This window comes from Condylura cristata, unplaced genomic scaffold, assembly GCF_000260355.1.
Source record: "Condylura cristata isolate star-nosed mole 26May11 unplaced genomic scaffold, ConCri1.0 scaffold00017, whole genome shotgun sequence".
Lineage (NCBI taxonomy): Eukaryota > Metazoa > Chordata > Mammalia > Eulipotyphla > Talpidae > Condylura > Condylura cristata.
In genome coordinates, this window is record NW_004567118.1 from 25899408 (window position 1) to 25913429 (window position 14022).

A 14022-nucleotide genomic window follows, 5' to 3' on the forward strand; every position below is an offset into this window, starting at 1 on the left:
TATTTATTTATTTGATAAAAGGTCTAAAATGTCTTACACAATAACCTTAAGACAAGATCACCACAAATGACCCTAAAGGCTGGAGTGGAGTGCGGGTGTCCAAGCAGTTCTTACCTTATCTTCCCTGTCTGATCCCATATTCTAAAGCTCTGGACCTATTCTTTATTGCCAGAGAGCATGTAATGTCAGGCAGGCAGTTGGTGTTTCTTTGCACAGTACAGCCTGGGATTCTTGCTTTTAGATTCATGGAAAGAATAATTGTCTTGGGGGCTCAACCCCTAGCCACCCTGGCCTATCTTTTGTTTCTCAAAAATACATACTTTAGTCCAGCTTTATGAACCAGGATTTGCTGTTCTCTGATGGGATTGTTCTGTGCCCAGAGGCTTAATGAGTATTCCTGAGTTAGCTCAAATGCCACCCTGAAACTTTTTCTGATCTCCCCAATTTAAATCTCTCTGACAAAACCCTGCTTTATTTTTTCAAAATTCTCACCACTGCCTGACTTTGTTTTTTAAAAAGATTTATTTATTTATTCTTACAGGACTGGGGTAGAGGTGTGGTGGGTGAGAGGATTCACCAGAGACAGCAGGGAACAGAACAGGCAGATGTACTGAAACACACTGCTGAGGGGAGCAGTGGGCGGGTCAGAAGAGGTCTGCCACGCAATGTGGGTCAGCTCTCTGGGATTGAACTCATGCTGCAGTGGCTTCTGAGAGCTTCATAGTGTGGAGCTTTAATGTGTTGCGCCACCAGGAAAAGCCCACCACTACTTGACTTTAAAAAAAATTTTTGTTCATCTTTTTCTTTTCTTTTTTACATTTTATTAGGGGAGGGGGAAAATGAGAAACACCTGCACAGTCACAGTCAGGCAGGAGAGCTCAGGTTTTTATTTTTTTGTGCTTGTTCACTACATTGTAAGCTTCATGAAGTTAAGTCAATGATTTTTGTTTACTGCTGAATCCTCAATATCTATAATCTTGCCTGTTGGTGTTCAATAGGTATCTGTTCAATAAATGAATTCTTGTCAGAAGGAGAGAAGCAAGAAACCCTGAACTGAAGCTCACAAGCATTGTAACTTTAAGCCCATATTTTATAATCTAATCAGATCTAAAGAGAGGGAAATACTCTTCTATGGCCTGAATTATTTCCTCCAAAATCATACATATGTTGAAGATGACTTCCTCCTTTTGAAGCTCATGCCTATATGGAGGTGGGTAAAGTTAAATGAAGTCAAGATGGTGGGGCTCTGAACCAATTTAATCAGTGCCCTTGAAAACAAAGACATTAAAACACTCTCCTTTTATCTACATACACACAGATGAAGTATGAGGGCATGGCAAGATGATAACTGCCTACAAACCAGGGAGCTACTTCTCACCAGAAATCAATACCTGGACTCTAGCTTGAAGAACTGTAAAAATAATTTCTGTCTAAATCACCTAGTCTGTGGTATCTGGCGATGGCAGATTAAGACACTATCCACTGTTGTTGAAACCATTGCTATTGTTCTTGCACAATTGAACTCCATGTTCTCAACATGGACATGGGAAGATGTGTGGTGAGCGGCCTTCACGGGCTGGCCCCAGCATGTCCAAGGCCCTGCACTTGATGAGTCTGTTCTCCTAGCTGTCTTCTCTTTAGCATCTTGTAAACGCTGCTCCCCAACTTGTATCAGTGGCTAGGTGACACTGGTGCTCTTCCCAGTCCTAGCAGAACACTTGTAGCACAGTGCTCTCCCAACACTCTCCCAGGGTTGGGTTGGGAGCACTACTGGATCTAGTGACAGAGCATTTTCTTTCTTCCTCTCTTAGGGGGTACCCGGCATACCTTTAGCTGCTCTAGATCTGGCCTCTCCATGCTGACCACAGCAGCCAGCAGCTGGTCCTCCAGGCCATCCCTGGTCACAGTGAAGTTGATCAGGGTGGCCTGAGCCTGCAGCTCAGGCTGGTAGTGAGGATTGGCCAGCTTGGTGTGAAGGATGAGCCGGAATTTTGGATTATATTCACATTCTTTGTCTCCAATTTTAATGAATCTGGAATATAAAGACTTCTGTGAAGAAGGAGTATCTTTCTGTCAGATCAATATCAGGGACAGAAATTTAGATTTATTTTGCAAGATCACAGCAAACAATAGTGCCATATAGAAGTGGATTTCCTGTAAGTTTGTCTGGTATGAAGCCTGGAACTGTTATCTATCCAAATGGAGGGAACAGAGGTGGAGGGTGACAGACTTTCTGGCATGACCATCAGACTGGATTTGCACTGCACAACTAACTGGAGGAATAGTCGTTCACTTGCCTTTTTTTTTAATATTTCTTTTTATTTATTTATGCATAGACAAACTGGGGTATAGGTTAGAGGTGCAGGGGGTAAGAAGATTCACCAGAGACAGAGTGGGGAGCAGAACAGGCAGATTACTGAAATACACTGAGGGGAGCAGCGGGTAAGACAGGACAGGACTGCTGTACCATGCATGTAGCTCCTTGACTTGGATCTAACCAACTTATGCCACAGTGGCAGTGGCAGGTGGTAGCTTGATAGTGTTGAGACTTTAACACTTGCATGACCAGGGAGGCCCAGGGATAGTCATTCACTTTTTAAGTCAATATAGATCGGTACATTAGCACACATTTCCAGCAGATGGCAGTAAAGCTTTTGGAGGAAGGGGCACCTTCATTTTTTCCTAAGGTACCCTAACGGATGGCCATAGGGCTTACTATATTTCATGATGACAGAGAATGACTCCAGTGGATGAATATGGATAATTAAGTAAATGAACACTTCCTAAGGACATGAAATGCATCTTACAACCTGGGCAGTGACCTTAGTCAAGCAACTCTCCATGGTATTTATTACATTCTCTCCTAGGTGTCTATAGCCCTTCTTCATCCTCTGTTTTTTCCTCCCTGCTGTCAATTACTTGCTAAAGCCTGAGTTACTAGCACTCAAAGCAACAGGAGTTCACCAAATTGACAAAGAACTGAGTTCTTGGAACTCAGAGGTGTGGTTTGGATAAAATGTTCATGCTTAAAAGTCAGCTTGCTTTCCAAACCATTTCAGTTCCTCTGAATTAGTGCACTTTTGGCCACTTAGAAGGAAGTCAATGAGGATATTGACTGATGGAAGCAATGCTACTCCAGGAACTTTTCTCTAGGAGATGAAAGCATCTAAATTATTGGCCTTCTGAAGAAGAAAGTGTGTGTATACTACAGAGACTTGCTTGACAAAAGCTGAGAAGATGCCCTAGCTAGAAAAGACTTCACACTTCTCTGGGGACCATAAATCAGCTATTTCCATAAGATTATCAACATAGCCACACTCACCTTCCTTTCTTAACGACTTCTCTCCCAAGCAGGGGGCCCAGAACAGGGTCAATGGACTCTTCTAGGTTTTCAATAAGTACCACATCTCCTGCTTCTAGGGCATGTTCTATGGTTTGAAGGTAACTGAGGGAAGAAAGTTGGACACAGTGAGCTGGTGGCAAGGGGTGGACACAGAGGCAGTTTACCAAGACAACTGTGACCTCTGAAGTGCAGTGTTAATCCTTGAAACACAGCTACCTGGGATGATTCTGATGATCACATTTTTTTCCTACGGAAATGTTATTTTTGTGATCTTATATGCATTTTTAGAAGTAATTAAAAAAATTGACATTCTAGTTCTTCTGATTGTCATTCACATTTTGGTGAATAGTGTACATGTTTGGCTATATTATATTTTTGAAGACTTTTACTATATTTCATTATTTATTCACAGTTTTATTTATTATTGAATTTATGTAGAACATTTGTTTTATAATCTGGTTTGTGTACATAAAATATATTGCAAAATTCTGTGGTGATGGCACATGGGTGATTTGGTGATGGGAAGCCCATAGGGCTTATAACTGAGATGCAAAAAGGCACAAAATGATGCAAAAATAAACATATTATTAAATTATATATATTGCAAAATTTCCTTGTGTCATTTATTAATTTTAAAAATTTATTTTATTTATTTATGCATACAAGAACTGGGATGCGGAGGTGGAAGGGTATGTAAGAAGAGACATCAGAGACAGGATGGGGAGCAGAACAGGCAGACCTACTGAAATACACTGATGAAGGGGGAGCATCCAGAGAGAGAGGAGAGGTGTTCTGTGCCATGTGGGATAGCTGCCTCTCCAGGAATTGAACTCATGCCATGATGACTGTCAACAGCTTGATATGTACTGAGACTTTAACCCCTGTACCACCAGGATGGCCATCCTTATGCCACTTACTACTCTTCTGTAACAATTTTTATTTGGCTGGGTACCAGACCATATCAGTACACCTTAAATTACTAAACAATCAATTAACAATATCTAGATAATTAAAAAATTTTCAGGGTGGCCCTCCCTGGTGGCGCAGCAGGTTAAAGCAGAGCACTAAGAAGCCTAAGCCACTTCCACATGAGTTCGATTCCCGCCTGCCCTGGAGGAGATCCACATGGCGTGGCAGACCTCCCCTGACCTGCCTGCTGCTCCCCTCAGTAGTGTATTTCGTCGATCTGCCTGTTCTGCTCCCCACTCTGTCCCTGTGAATCCTCTCACCCTCCGCATCTCTGGCCTGTACCCCAGTTCTATATGAATAAATAAATAAATCTTAAAAAAAATTTCAGGGTTATGTGGATTTTAACAAACACATTAAAAGGTTGATTTTCCTTAAGTAGATTTACAAGATTGATGTAATTCAAACAGTAAGTAACAATAAATCTTTATCTAAATCTTAAAGTGACCTAAAAGAAAAAAAAAAAGAGGATGGTTTTAAAAAAAGAAGATGGATGAAGAAAAAGAGAAGGGTCTCATGTTAGTTAACACAACAGTATTTTATATAACTTCAATAATACACACATAGAAAGAAGTCTCAAAGGGTATCATATAGATAAACCTTAGTGGTATTTTTTCTGTGCACAATGAATTATAGGAGTTTCTTTTTCTTTTTTTGTAATCCCCCTTTCTTATTCTGATGATAAATGATAAATTACTTTTATAATGAAAATCACCACAAAAAATGCTACCAAGCACAAAAGGAAATAATTAAAGGCTGAAATAGTGTTATATAAATAGAAAAGAATAAAGACTATTTAATAAAATGATTTAATATAGAGTGCAATGTCATCTCTAATTAACTGGAAAAGAATGGAGAATTTAATAAATGGTATTAGAACAAAGGTTAACCACTTGAAAAATTAAAATTAGTGCCCAAAAATATATTTCAGGGGTTAGGTTTCAATATAAAAAAACACAAAAGGAACACTAAAAAAATCTGAGAATATTTATATAACTGTCTGAAAAAAAGATGCTTTTCTAAGCATGTTCTATAGAAGGAATGGGTGACATATATGACTAAATCAAACCAACTAACAAAAAAAAAATATGTGAAATCTCACCCACCCAAACTTTAAAGGTGATAATTTGATAATGTTTCCATTCATATGATTAAAAATGACTATTCTTAATAATCTTAAGATATAGCATGCAAAATAAAATATTTTCGTTTAAATAATATACAGCTAACCTAGAAAACCACCCAACAGATAATGAACGGACATAAGCCCTCGTGGTTTGGTTTGGTTTAATCATATATGTCACCCATTTTTTTGTATACCAGGAATATAGCTATTAGTAAAAAAGTGTTCTCTCTAAACTAAGTCTCGGTTACTTAGAATGGGCTATTTTTTTTCCAAAAGATTTATTTATGCATATTTATTTATGCATACAGATCTGGGGTACAGGCCAGAGGTGCAGGAGCAGTGAGAGGATTCAGCAGAGACAGAGTGGGGAGCAGAACAGGCAGATCGACAGCAGTACACTGCTGAGGGGAGCAGCGGGTGGGTCAGGAGAGGTCTGCCGCGCCATGTGGATCACCTTCAGGGTGAGGATCGAACTCATGCTGAAGTGGCTTTAGCTTCTTAGTGCTGTGCTTTAACCCCCTGCGCCACCAAGGAGGGCCCAGAAAGGGCTATTTTAATCAAAGTTTATAGAGAAGGCCAGATTTAGATGACACATGTTTGGGACATATGACCAGAGCAGCAACCTCACCTGGATGCCTGCGAAGCTGCATGGCAAGTAAAAAGCACTCTGACAGCTTTATAATAATCACAGCAGCATATTATTATATATGTGTATATCACCTATATGCCTATATCATACATCCATGGCAAATGCTCAGTTGTTTCTCAGGAGAAAGAAAGTTTAGGCAATGTGGGCCTTGGGCAGAGATAAGAATAGGAGATAATGGCCCTCCCTGGTGGCGCAGCGGGTTAAAGCACTGCACTGAGAAGCTAAAGCCACTTCCGCATGAGTTCAATTCCCGCCTGCCCCAGAGGTGACCACATGGTATGGCAGACCTCTCCTGACCTGCCCGCTGCTCCCCTCAGCAGTGTACTTCATAGATCTGCCTGTTCTGCTCCCCACTCTGTCTCTGGTGAAAACTCTCACTGCCCAGAGCCTCTGGCCTGTACACCAGTTCTGTATGTATAAATAAATAAATCTTAAAAAAAAAAAAGAAAAAGAAAGAAGAAAGAATAGGAGATAAAAGAGAACTAAGAAGACAGTTTTTGGCTAGATGTGAGGAAGATTTCATAAAATATAGAGTTGTCCCACAATGGAATGTATTATTTGGGAAGGCAGAAATATTCAAGGAGAGATGGGAGGATGGAACCCCCGGGGTGGAGGAGTAAGGGTTCATGAATGGGCTGAGAAGTTGATACATATAATTTTTTTTGATACATATAATTTTTAATAAGAAAGAAAAAGCTAAGACTCCACACCAAGCATCAAGAATGGGAGGATAAAACTCATGAAGGGGCCAGAGGTTACAAACAATTTACTAGGGCCTCAAATCTGCTCTTAAGAATTTCCCACTCCTGAAAAATTGGCAAAAATGGGCACTTTTATGCTCAGTCACCTACCCTTTTTGACCAATCTGGGTGACCCTCAGGTCTTCGCCATATTTGTTCTTGATCCATTTGATGCCTTGTAGTTGAGGGTCAACCATGAGTGGCCAGCGTTCACAGTTGATGAGGATGGTGGCATTCTCCATGGACATGCGGTCTGCAGGGAGGCCCTCGTTCTGCCAGGCAGCCACATCGGCATCATCCGTCAACATCCTCAGGGGATCCAGGGTGGGGGTGGTGGGGATGGGAACCTGAATAATGAATAATGAAGTCAGCTCACATACACTCAGAATGGAAGAATGATTTTTCAGTGGGAGGTGGAATACACAGTGGCTTACTAAATGACAATTCTTCTGAAACTAAGATCAAAATCCCTCTCTAGAGTGCTTTTTGGCTGTGTTATTATTTCTAGAAGCAGGTTTCCTTAAATTCCTGATAGTCTTTTCCGTCCAGGACAGAAACTCTGCATAAACTTTTTTTCTTTAGTGTACTTATTCAAATCAAATTTCACTCATCAATTCTGGGTATTTCAACCAACAGTCTCCAATACACCTTGGCCCATGTTAACCAGGCCACTTCACCACATGTCTGTTTCTCCTGCAGGCTCTGTGAACTAGGACCCACATTTAGTGTGCTTTCTCCTGCATATGTCTACCCATACCAACCACTCTCTGCTCCTCTATTTCACCCCTTGCTGACAGAGGCCCACCTTGAAAAGCATGCGAGTAGCTAACTCTTCATGGGTGCACCCAAAACATGAACAGATGATGTGATTTGCATAAGGGTGTCTATGAGCCATGAGCTCAGACTGTGGAGCTTTTGGGCCTGGGCACAAGATGTCACATAGAATGTGGAAACCGGTCTTTCCCCCACTGTGATGATAAACTTTGATTCAATAGTAGGATGACTGATTGGAATGGTGCTTTTCAGGTTTAATAAATTTGAAGAGTAGCAGGATATAGAATGCTGGGTGATCCCTATAAAATCCCCAACTGAGAGGACAGATACTGAATTCATGGGTTCCAGAGGGCATGGCATGGCATGTGGGAGGGCATGGGAATCCTTGTCTCACTCTTGGAGTCAGAAGTCACTGGGGGCTGTTGAAGTGGCAGTGGAGTAGGTGTGCAAACCTGGGGTAGAAGATTCAGGTTACTATTCTCTTATGTGAGTTCATTGGTCAGTCTCAGGCTGATAATCAGGAAAAATACAGGCTGTACCTACTTTCAGCTGGCTCAGGTAGGGTCTCCAGGTCCCTTCCATGAGGTTTTGCCGGTATTTTTTTGTAAAGAAGCCAAGGTATGAGATGAAAGCTGTGATAAGCAAAATGTCTCCACATAATTTCCTTTCCTGTTGTTTGAAGTTCTGCACAGCTTCTGCCCATCTCACATTTTCAGAAGCAAGTCCTCCCACCTATCATTTCAAGGACCAGAGAGAAGAGAAGATTCATCATCCTGCAGGCTACGTGGGGCCAGAGTCTGTCATGGAGAACATACTATACATATTTAGTAGCAGGAAAACTCACAACTCACTTCTGTGGCACTTTAGATCAGCAGGGATTTGTTCTGATTGCAGTAAATAAAGCTATGTTGTGTGTCAACATTATGTGGGCTGTGGAATGATGACCAGTTTGGAATGCTGGCTTCCAGACCATGTCCTTAGCAGGTGTAGAAACTCATGCCACCCACCTTAAAGGGCTGTTGAGAGGATTAAATATGACTGTGGGTATTAAGCATTGAGTGCAATGCCTGACCAGCACTTCTCTCCCCTCTTCTCTCCAAAATGCTGGGCTATGAAAATAAGTCAATTTTATGTGCTATAAATAATTCTCAGTCGGTGGGGGAGATAGTTACATTAATTAAGATACAGATTTGAAGTCCTGAGTCATGGGTATGAACAATGTAGCAAGACTGCAGAAGAGTCTTGCCTCTGCTTGGCCCATGTCTGAATGGCACAATTCTCCAGAGAGACGATATCTGTCTTGTATATGCAGATATGTTAAGTATAAGGTGGACCTAACTTCTGTGTTAGGACTTATCCTTGGTGTTTTTTTCTTGAAAGATGCCAAGATGCATGTAAATGAAAGTTGTCTTAGATCCACCAAACCAACCCAGGCACCAGTTGAACAACATGGTGGCCCAGGTAGCACCACATGGAATAGAAGAACTCAAATTCCTAACTACCAAACTCCTAAGACAGAGTGAAATGGTTATTGTATTAAATTACTAAGTTTTGGGGTAGTTTGTTACACAATTTGTATGGGCATACAGATTCATGCATGCGCACAAGTACAGTAAGATCATTTGCAGAAAGGCTCCCTGGCCATCAGTCTTACTATTTTCTGCTTTAACTTCAGGTCCTAATCCTACTCATGCCTTTATTATCAAACATCACATAGATAAGTGCTTTGGAGTTTGCCTGTCAAATGCTAGCTTTATCCTTTACTGTCCCCCTGGCTGAGACACAAATGTCTCTCATGGCCTGCCTGATAGATCCAGTGTCCCCATCCTCCCAGCCATCTCTGTGGAAAACTCCTTTTACTAGACTAGGTTGTGCACTCACACTTTTCTTAGGATGATCCCTGTATCTTGGCACATTTTAATATTTCCCCCCAAGTGAAAGCTGTGCTAAGCTGTGCTAAGCTGTGCTCATCTATTTTGCACCTCTGCAGAGCTTGACAAGCTCTGCTAATATAATTAAAGCTTGGGCTGCTGAGGCTCACACTCACCAAGCGATTTGCAAGGGAGATGGTGCCTGCGGTCACTTCAGCTTCTTGCTGACATTTGAGTTTGTCTGCCGTTGCTTTCTCAAACTTGGCTGTGAGTTTTGCCAGGTTTTCATTCAGGTGCTGTTGAGGAAAGAACAGAAGGTATATCAGAAAATTCAGTTCAAGTTCCCTCCAGAGCTTCTAAGACAGTATCCATGTGCTGGTGATTTTTAAGGAGGACTCCCTGAGTGATGTTGTGGGGGACTAGGGAAGGTAGGGCAGGGAAGGAAAAGAAGGCAATTGAGGAGTGATCCCAGGGAGCACCCGAGTAATCCCAAAGGGAGAGAGCTGTCCTGAACCTACTTTCATGCCTTAGTCCTTAATTAAGGGCTAGGAAGGGAGACAGACATGAAGGGGGCTGAGTGGTATATATTCTGTTTCTCTTTATGTTGGGAAATATAGGTTCCAGTAGCCTGCCAATAAGGTATAGCTGCTGCTACTAGAAGGAAAATCACAGCTAAGACTAGAGATGCCTGAAAATGATCAGAGGGATTCTAAGGGGGCTGGATGAACACACACTGTGTCTTCTGTCACAGGTCTATGATTTGGGATTGGGCTGTCCACAAGCTAAATCTTCCCTTTGCTTTAAAGTGTTAGGAATACAATGTAACTTTTACTTAACCTCACCTTCTTCCACTATCCTGAAGTACAGGAACATATTTTAAAAAGACATATTTTCATTTTTCCCTAAATTTAATAAAAAGCGACACATATAGCTTTTATTGCTGGCAAAACGCATATTTGTATACAGTTATACTTGGATTCATGGCAGAGACCTCTAAATATTTGATGTCTATGCAATAACCAGGGTTCATGATGCTTTGTTGACTATTACCAAGTCACAAGAGATAGAAACGAATGGTCATATTTATACATCCAAACAGTCTGAAAAGCAGGTGGTGAAACATCCAGTTAATGATGGCAGGCTGTCCACACTCATTTACTTCTTCCAGAGATGTTTCTAAAATGACGATGAAGCAATTAAAAGTCATAAGCCCATAACACTAAGCAAATGCTGAGGGCCATTAAGGATGAGGGATTTGTTAGATTTAAGGAAGACAATATTGGCAGAGTAGAAACTGCTTGAGCAGGAAAGGAAGCTGCAATGTAGAACAGGCCTCAGTTCACCAAAGGGGGAACTGATCAGTCCTACACAGCCCCATATACACTGGGGATTTGGAAGGATACTGAAAATAAGAGGGTTCATTATAAGTCAATATACCACTTATCTCCATCCCCATGTTCTGTTTGCAGTACCCCCATGTAGCATGACACCAGGCAAGGGCTTCAATAGTGGCAGAAAAGAATACCACCTTCTGGGATTTTGGATGCATCCAACACAATTTATGTAATATGGATTTCAGGTTGAAAATAAATTCTGCCAGTCAACTAGTTCTATGCTTGTCTACAGAGTGAGAATCAGCTTTTCATCTTTCATCTTATAAACATGAAAGGACAAGAAGGCATTCAATGAAAGTTTAAGGTAAACAAGAAGAAAAAAGTGATCTAGGAAAAAAGTCATTTCAGTCACAGAAATAAAGACAATGTATAAAACTCTTCATAATTAGTTTCTCAGAAAGATTCAAGATGTTTCATCTATAAAAAAAGAAGAGGAGGCTATAAAAGAGACAATGAACAACCTTTTGTCCAAATGACTTATTATTAAAAACTAATGGCCCTCCCTGGTGGCGCAGCGGGTTAAAGCGCAGAACTAGGAAGCTAAAGCCACTTCCGCATGAGTTCGATTCCCGCCTGCCCCGGAGGTGACCACATGGCGCGGCAGACCTCTCCTGACCCGCCCGCTGCTCCCTTCAGCAGTGTACTTCATCGATCTGCCTGTTCTGCTCCCCACTCTGTCTCTGGTGAAGCCTCTCACCCTCCGCATCTCTGGCCTGTACCCCAGTTCTGTACAAATAAATAAATAAATCTTAAAAAAAAAAAAAACTAATAAAGTCAAAGGAAGCATCAGAAGATGATTCTGAGGAAACCTGGAGAATGTAAGCAATCATCCAGTGAAAAAAATGAGAGAAAACATAGGACCTACTAGAAGATTCAACATCTAAAAGAATATGTGTTTCAGAAAATGAGATTACAAAGAAAAAATACAAAATAATTTTGCAGAACTAGGAAAAACCATTAGGCTCCACAACCAAAACACACTGAATAAGCAAAAAAAAAAAAAAAAAAAAGGAGAAAACAAAAGTAAAACCTACAAATAAAAAATAAAGGCACTTAAGCACATCAAGAATAAAGAAAAATGGAAAGACTTCCAGAAAGGTGGAAACAGTATATTGACAAAGGAATGGGAGCCTTACTGTTCACCAGGCTTCTCACCAACTAACAGGCTAAAGCATTCAGAGCTCTCAGGGAGAAAATTAGCAACTAAGAATTCAACACTCAGCAATATTTTCAGTTCAGTTTGAAAAGAAAGACATTTCCAGGCTGGAACTACTTAGAACATTTACCTCTTAACATTTCTAGGAAAGTTACTTAAGAACGAGCCATAGCCAAAACTAGAGAAGAAATTAAGAAAGGAGAAGGCATGGGGTCCAGAAGTCATTGGAATCAATCCAAGAAAAAACAGTGAAATGTGTTTACTCTACAAGACTGATTCGAGCTCTGAGTTGGAGATATGGGTGAGAGGTCTCAGGTATAAAAGAGGAATTGATGGAACACTGAATTGGATGGAGAGTTTAATAGCAATCAAAGATATGCTAAAGGAATTAATGGAAGGGGAAAAAATAATGGAAAGGTGGAAGCTCAAGTTGAGGGAGTGGGCTGTATAAAACTGGAAGGATAACTACAGAGCACCATGTGTACATACTATGAAATATGTAGACATGTTCATAGGACATAAATTAAATTTTATGTTTTTTGACTTTAGGAATCAATTGATAGAACTTGGGATATAGTTTTCATTTCAGAACAGAATAGATATTTTCAGTCATGGTGATTAAAAGCAAAAGAATTGTGATGAGTAATGATAAAAGCTGAGAGTTACAAACTGAGAAAAGGGTAACAACTTAATCTTGAAAACTGAGGGGTCAGAGGAAGCCACCTTTATGTGATGGAATAAGAAATTAAAGTCATGTCAACTAAAAATAGTTGCCATTACTATATTGGGAAGGAGGGGGTATCAGATATTTTACTTAGGAGTGACCATATGCTCATTGAGAATGACTTGTTTTTCTATAATTCTATCTACTGTACATTTACTACTATAATCTATCATCTATTAATACATTCACTACAGAAAAAAAGAGAAAAAGCAGATAAGTAAATAAATCTATTCAAAATACCCCCAGAGATTATAATTAGTACGCATTTTTATGTATCTCAATTATATATATAATGAAATTGAAATCAAATTGTATAATCTATTTTGAAATATGTGTCTTTCACTTATTAGCTTGAATATGGAATTATCCTAAAATACTAAAAGTAAGACTTAGAGGTGAGTGTGACTGGAGATTGGCAATAACCTCAGAGGCAGATAGGAAAGAATTTCCTTGCCCTGGGGCGGGGGGGTGGGGGGGAGCTCCAGATTAGGCCTGGGTGTTAATCCATCTCCTCTGTTATAGGTGGGGGAGTGTCTGAATTCTTGGGATGTTGTTAGGCATGTGGATAAGCAAAGGATATAGAGGAGGTTGTCAAAAGCAAGAATACATTAAAAAAATATTTTGGCAGAAATGAAGTGCCTTTTTGAGGTAGCCAAGTATTTTTAAGATGCTTTCCCAGGTTGAGTGGGCCCATCATGAGAATGTTGGCTACTGAAGAGGTGTAAACATTTGAAAACATTCCCTGTGCACCAAATGTTTCTTTAGTTAAAATAACTGAGTAAAGAATTGTTGAAAATGCAGTTCTTGTGGCACTTTTTCCAGGAGAATATATGATAATTATTGGGAGATCTTTTCTCCATAGAAGCAGTCATGGGAACGTTATAGTGCTTTGCACTCCATGTTCTTTGAAGAGGGCCATGGTTATGGTGATTGTTACCTGTTTTCAGTAAAGTGGCCCCAACACATCTGGATTTATAAAGCAAACCTAGTGAGAGATTAGTTTTGTCAAAAAGTATCTTCTCTTTATAAATGGTGCATAGTTATAAGGATTTTTGAACTAGCATCATTAGCCATTGAGTTTGACAATAAACCTGCAATACAAGAAACATGTAGTATAGCCACAGTCTTACTTTTCACAATTTTACTTTTTCTTATCATGCCAAATTTGCAACAAAAATTTGCTTGGAAACTGGGAAGCTACATGCAAAAAAATGAAACTAGATCACTGCCTCACTCCAGTCACAAAAATCAACTCGAAGTGGATTAAAGACCTAGACAT

General features: G+C 40.3%; 1 protein-coding gene across 1 annotated transcript in view; it reads right to left on the reverse strand.

Annotated features, from left to right (window-relative positions):
• Nucleotides 1-14022, reverse strand: part of DNAH9 (dynein, axonemal, heavy chain 9) — a 273404-nt gene that overhangs the window by 55919 nt on the left and 203463 nt on the right. The window contains exons 51-55 of the mRNA XM_004684583.1: nucleotides 9646-9765; nucleotides 8142-8330; nucleotides 6936-7171; nucleotides 3323-3445; nucleotides 1828-2032 (exon numbers count right to left, since the gene is read on the reverse strand). Coding sequence (XP_004684640.1) covers nucleotides 1828-2032; nucleotides 3323-3445; nucleotides 6936-7171; nucleotides 8142-8330; nucleotides 9646-9765 — 873 coding nt within the window. The remainder of the gene's footprint in view (nucleotides 1-1827; nucleotides 2033-3322; nucleotides 3446-6935; nucleotides 7172-8141; nucleotides 8331-9645; nucleotides 9766-14022) is intronic.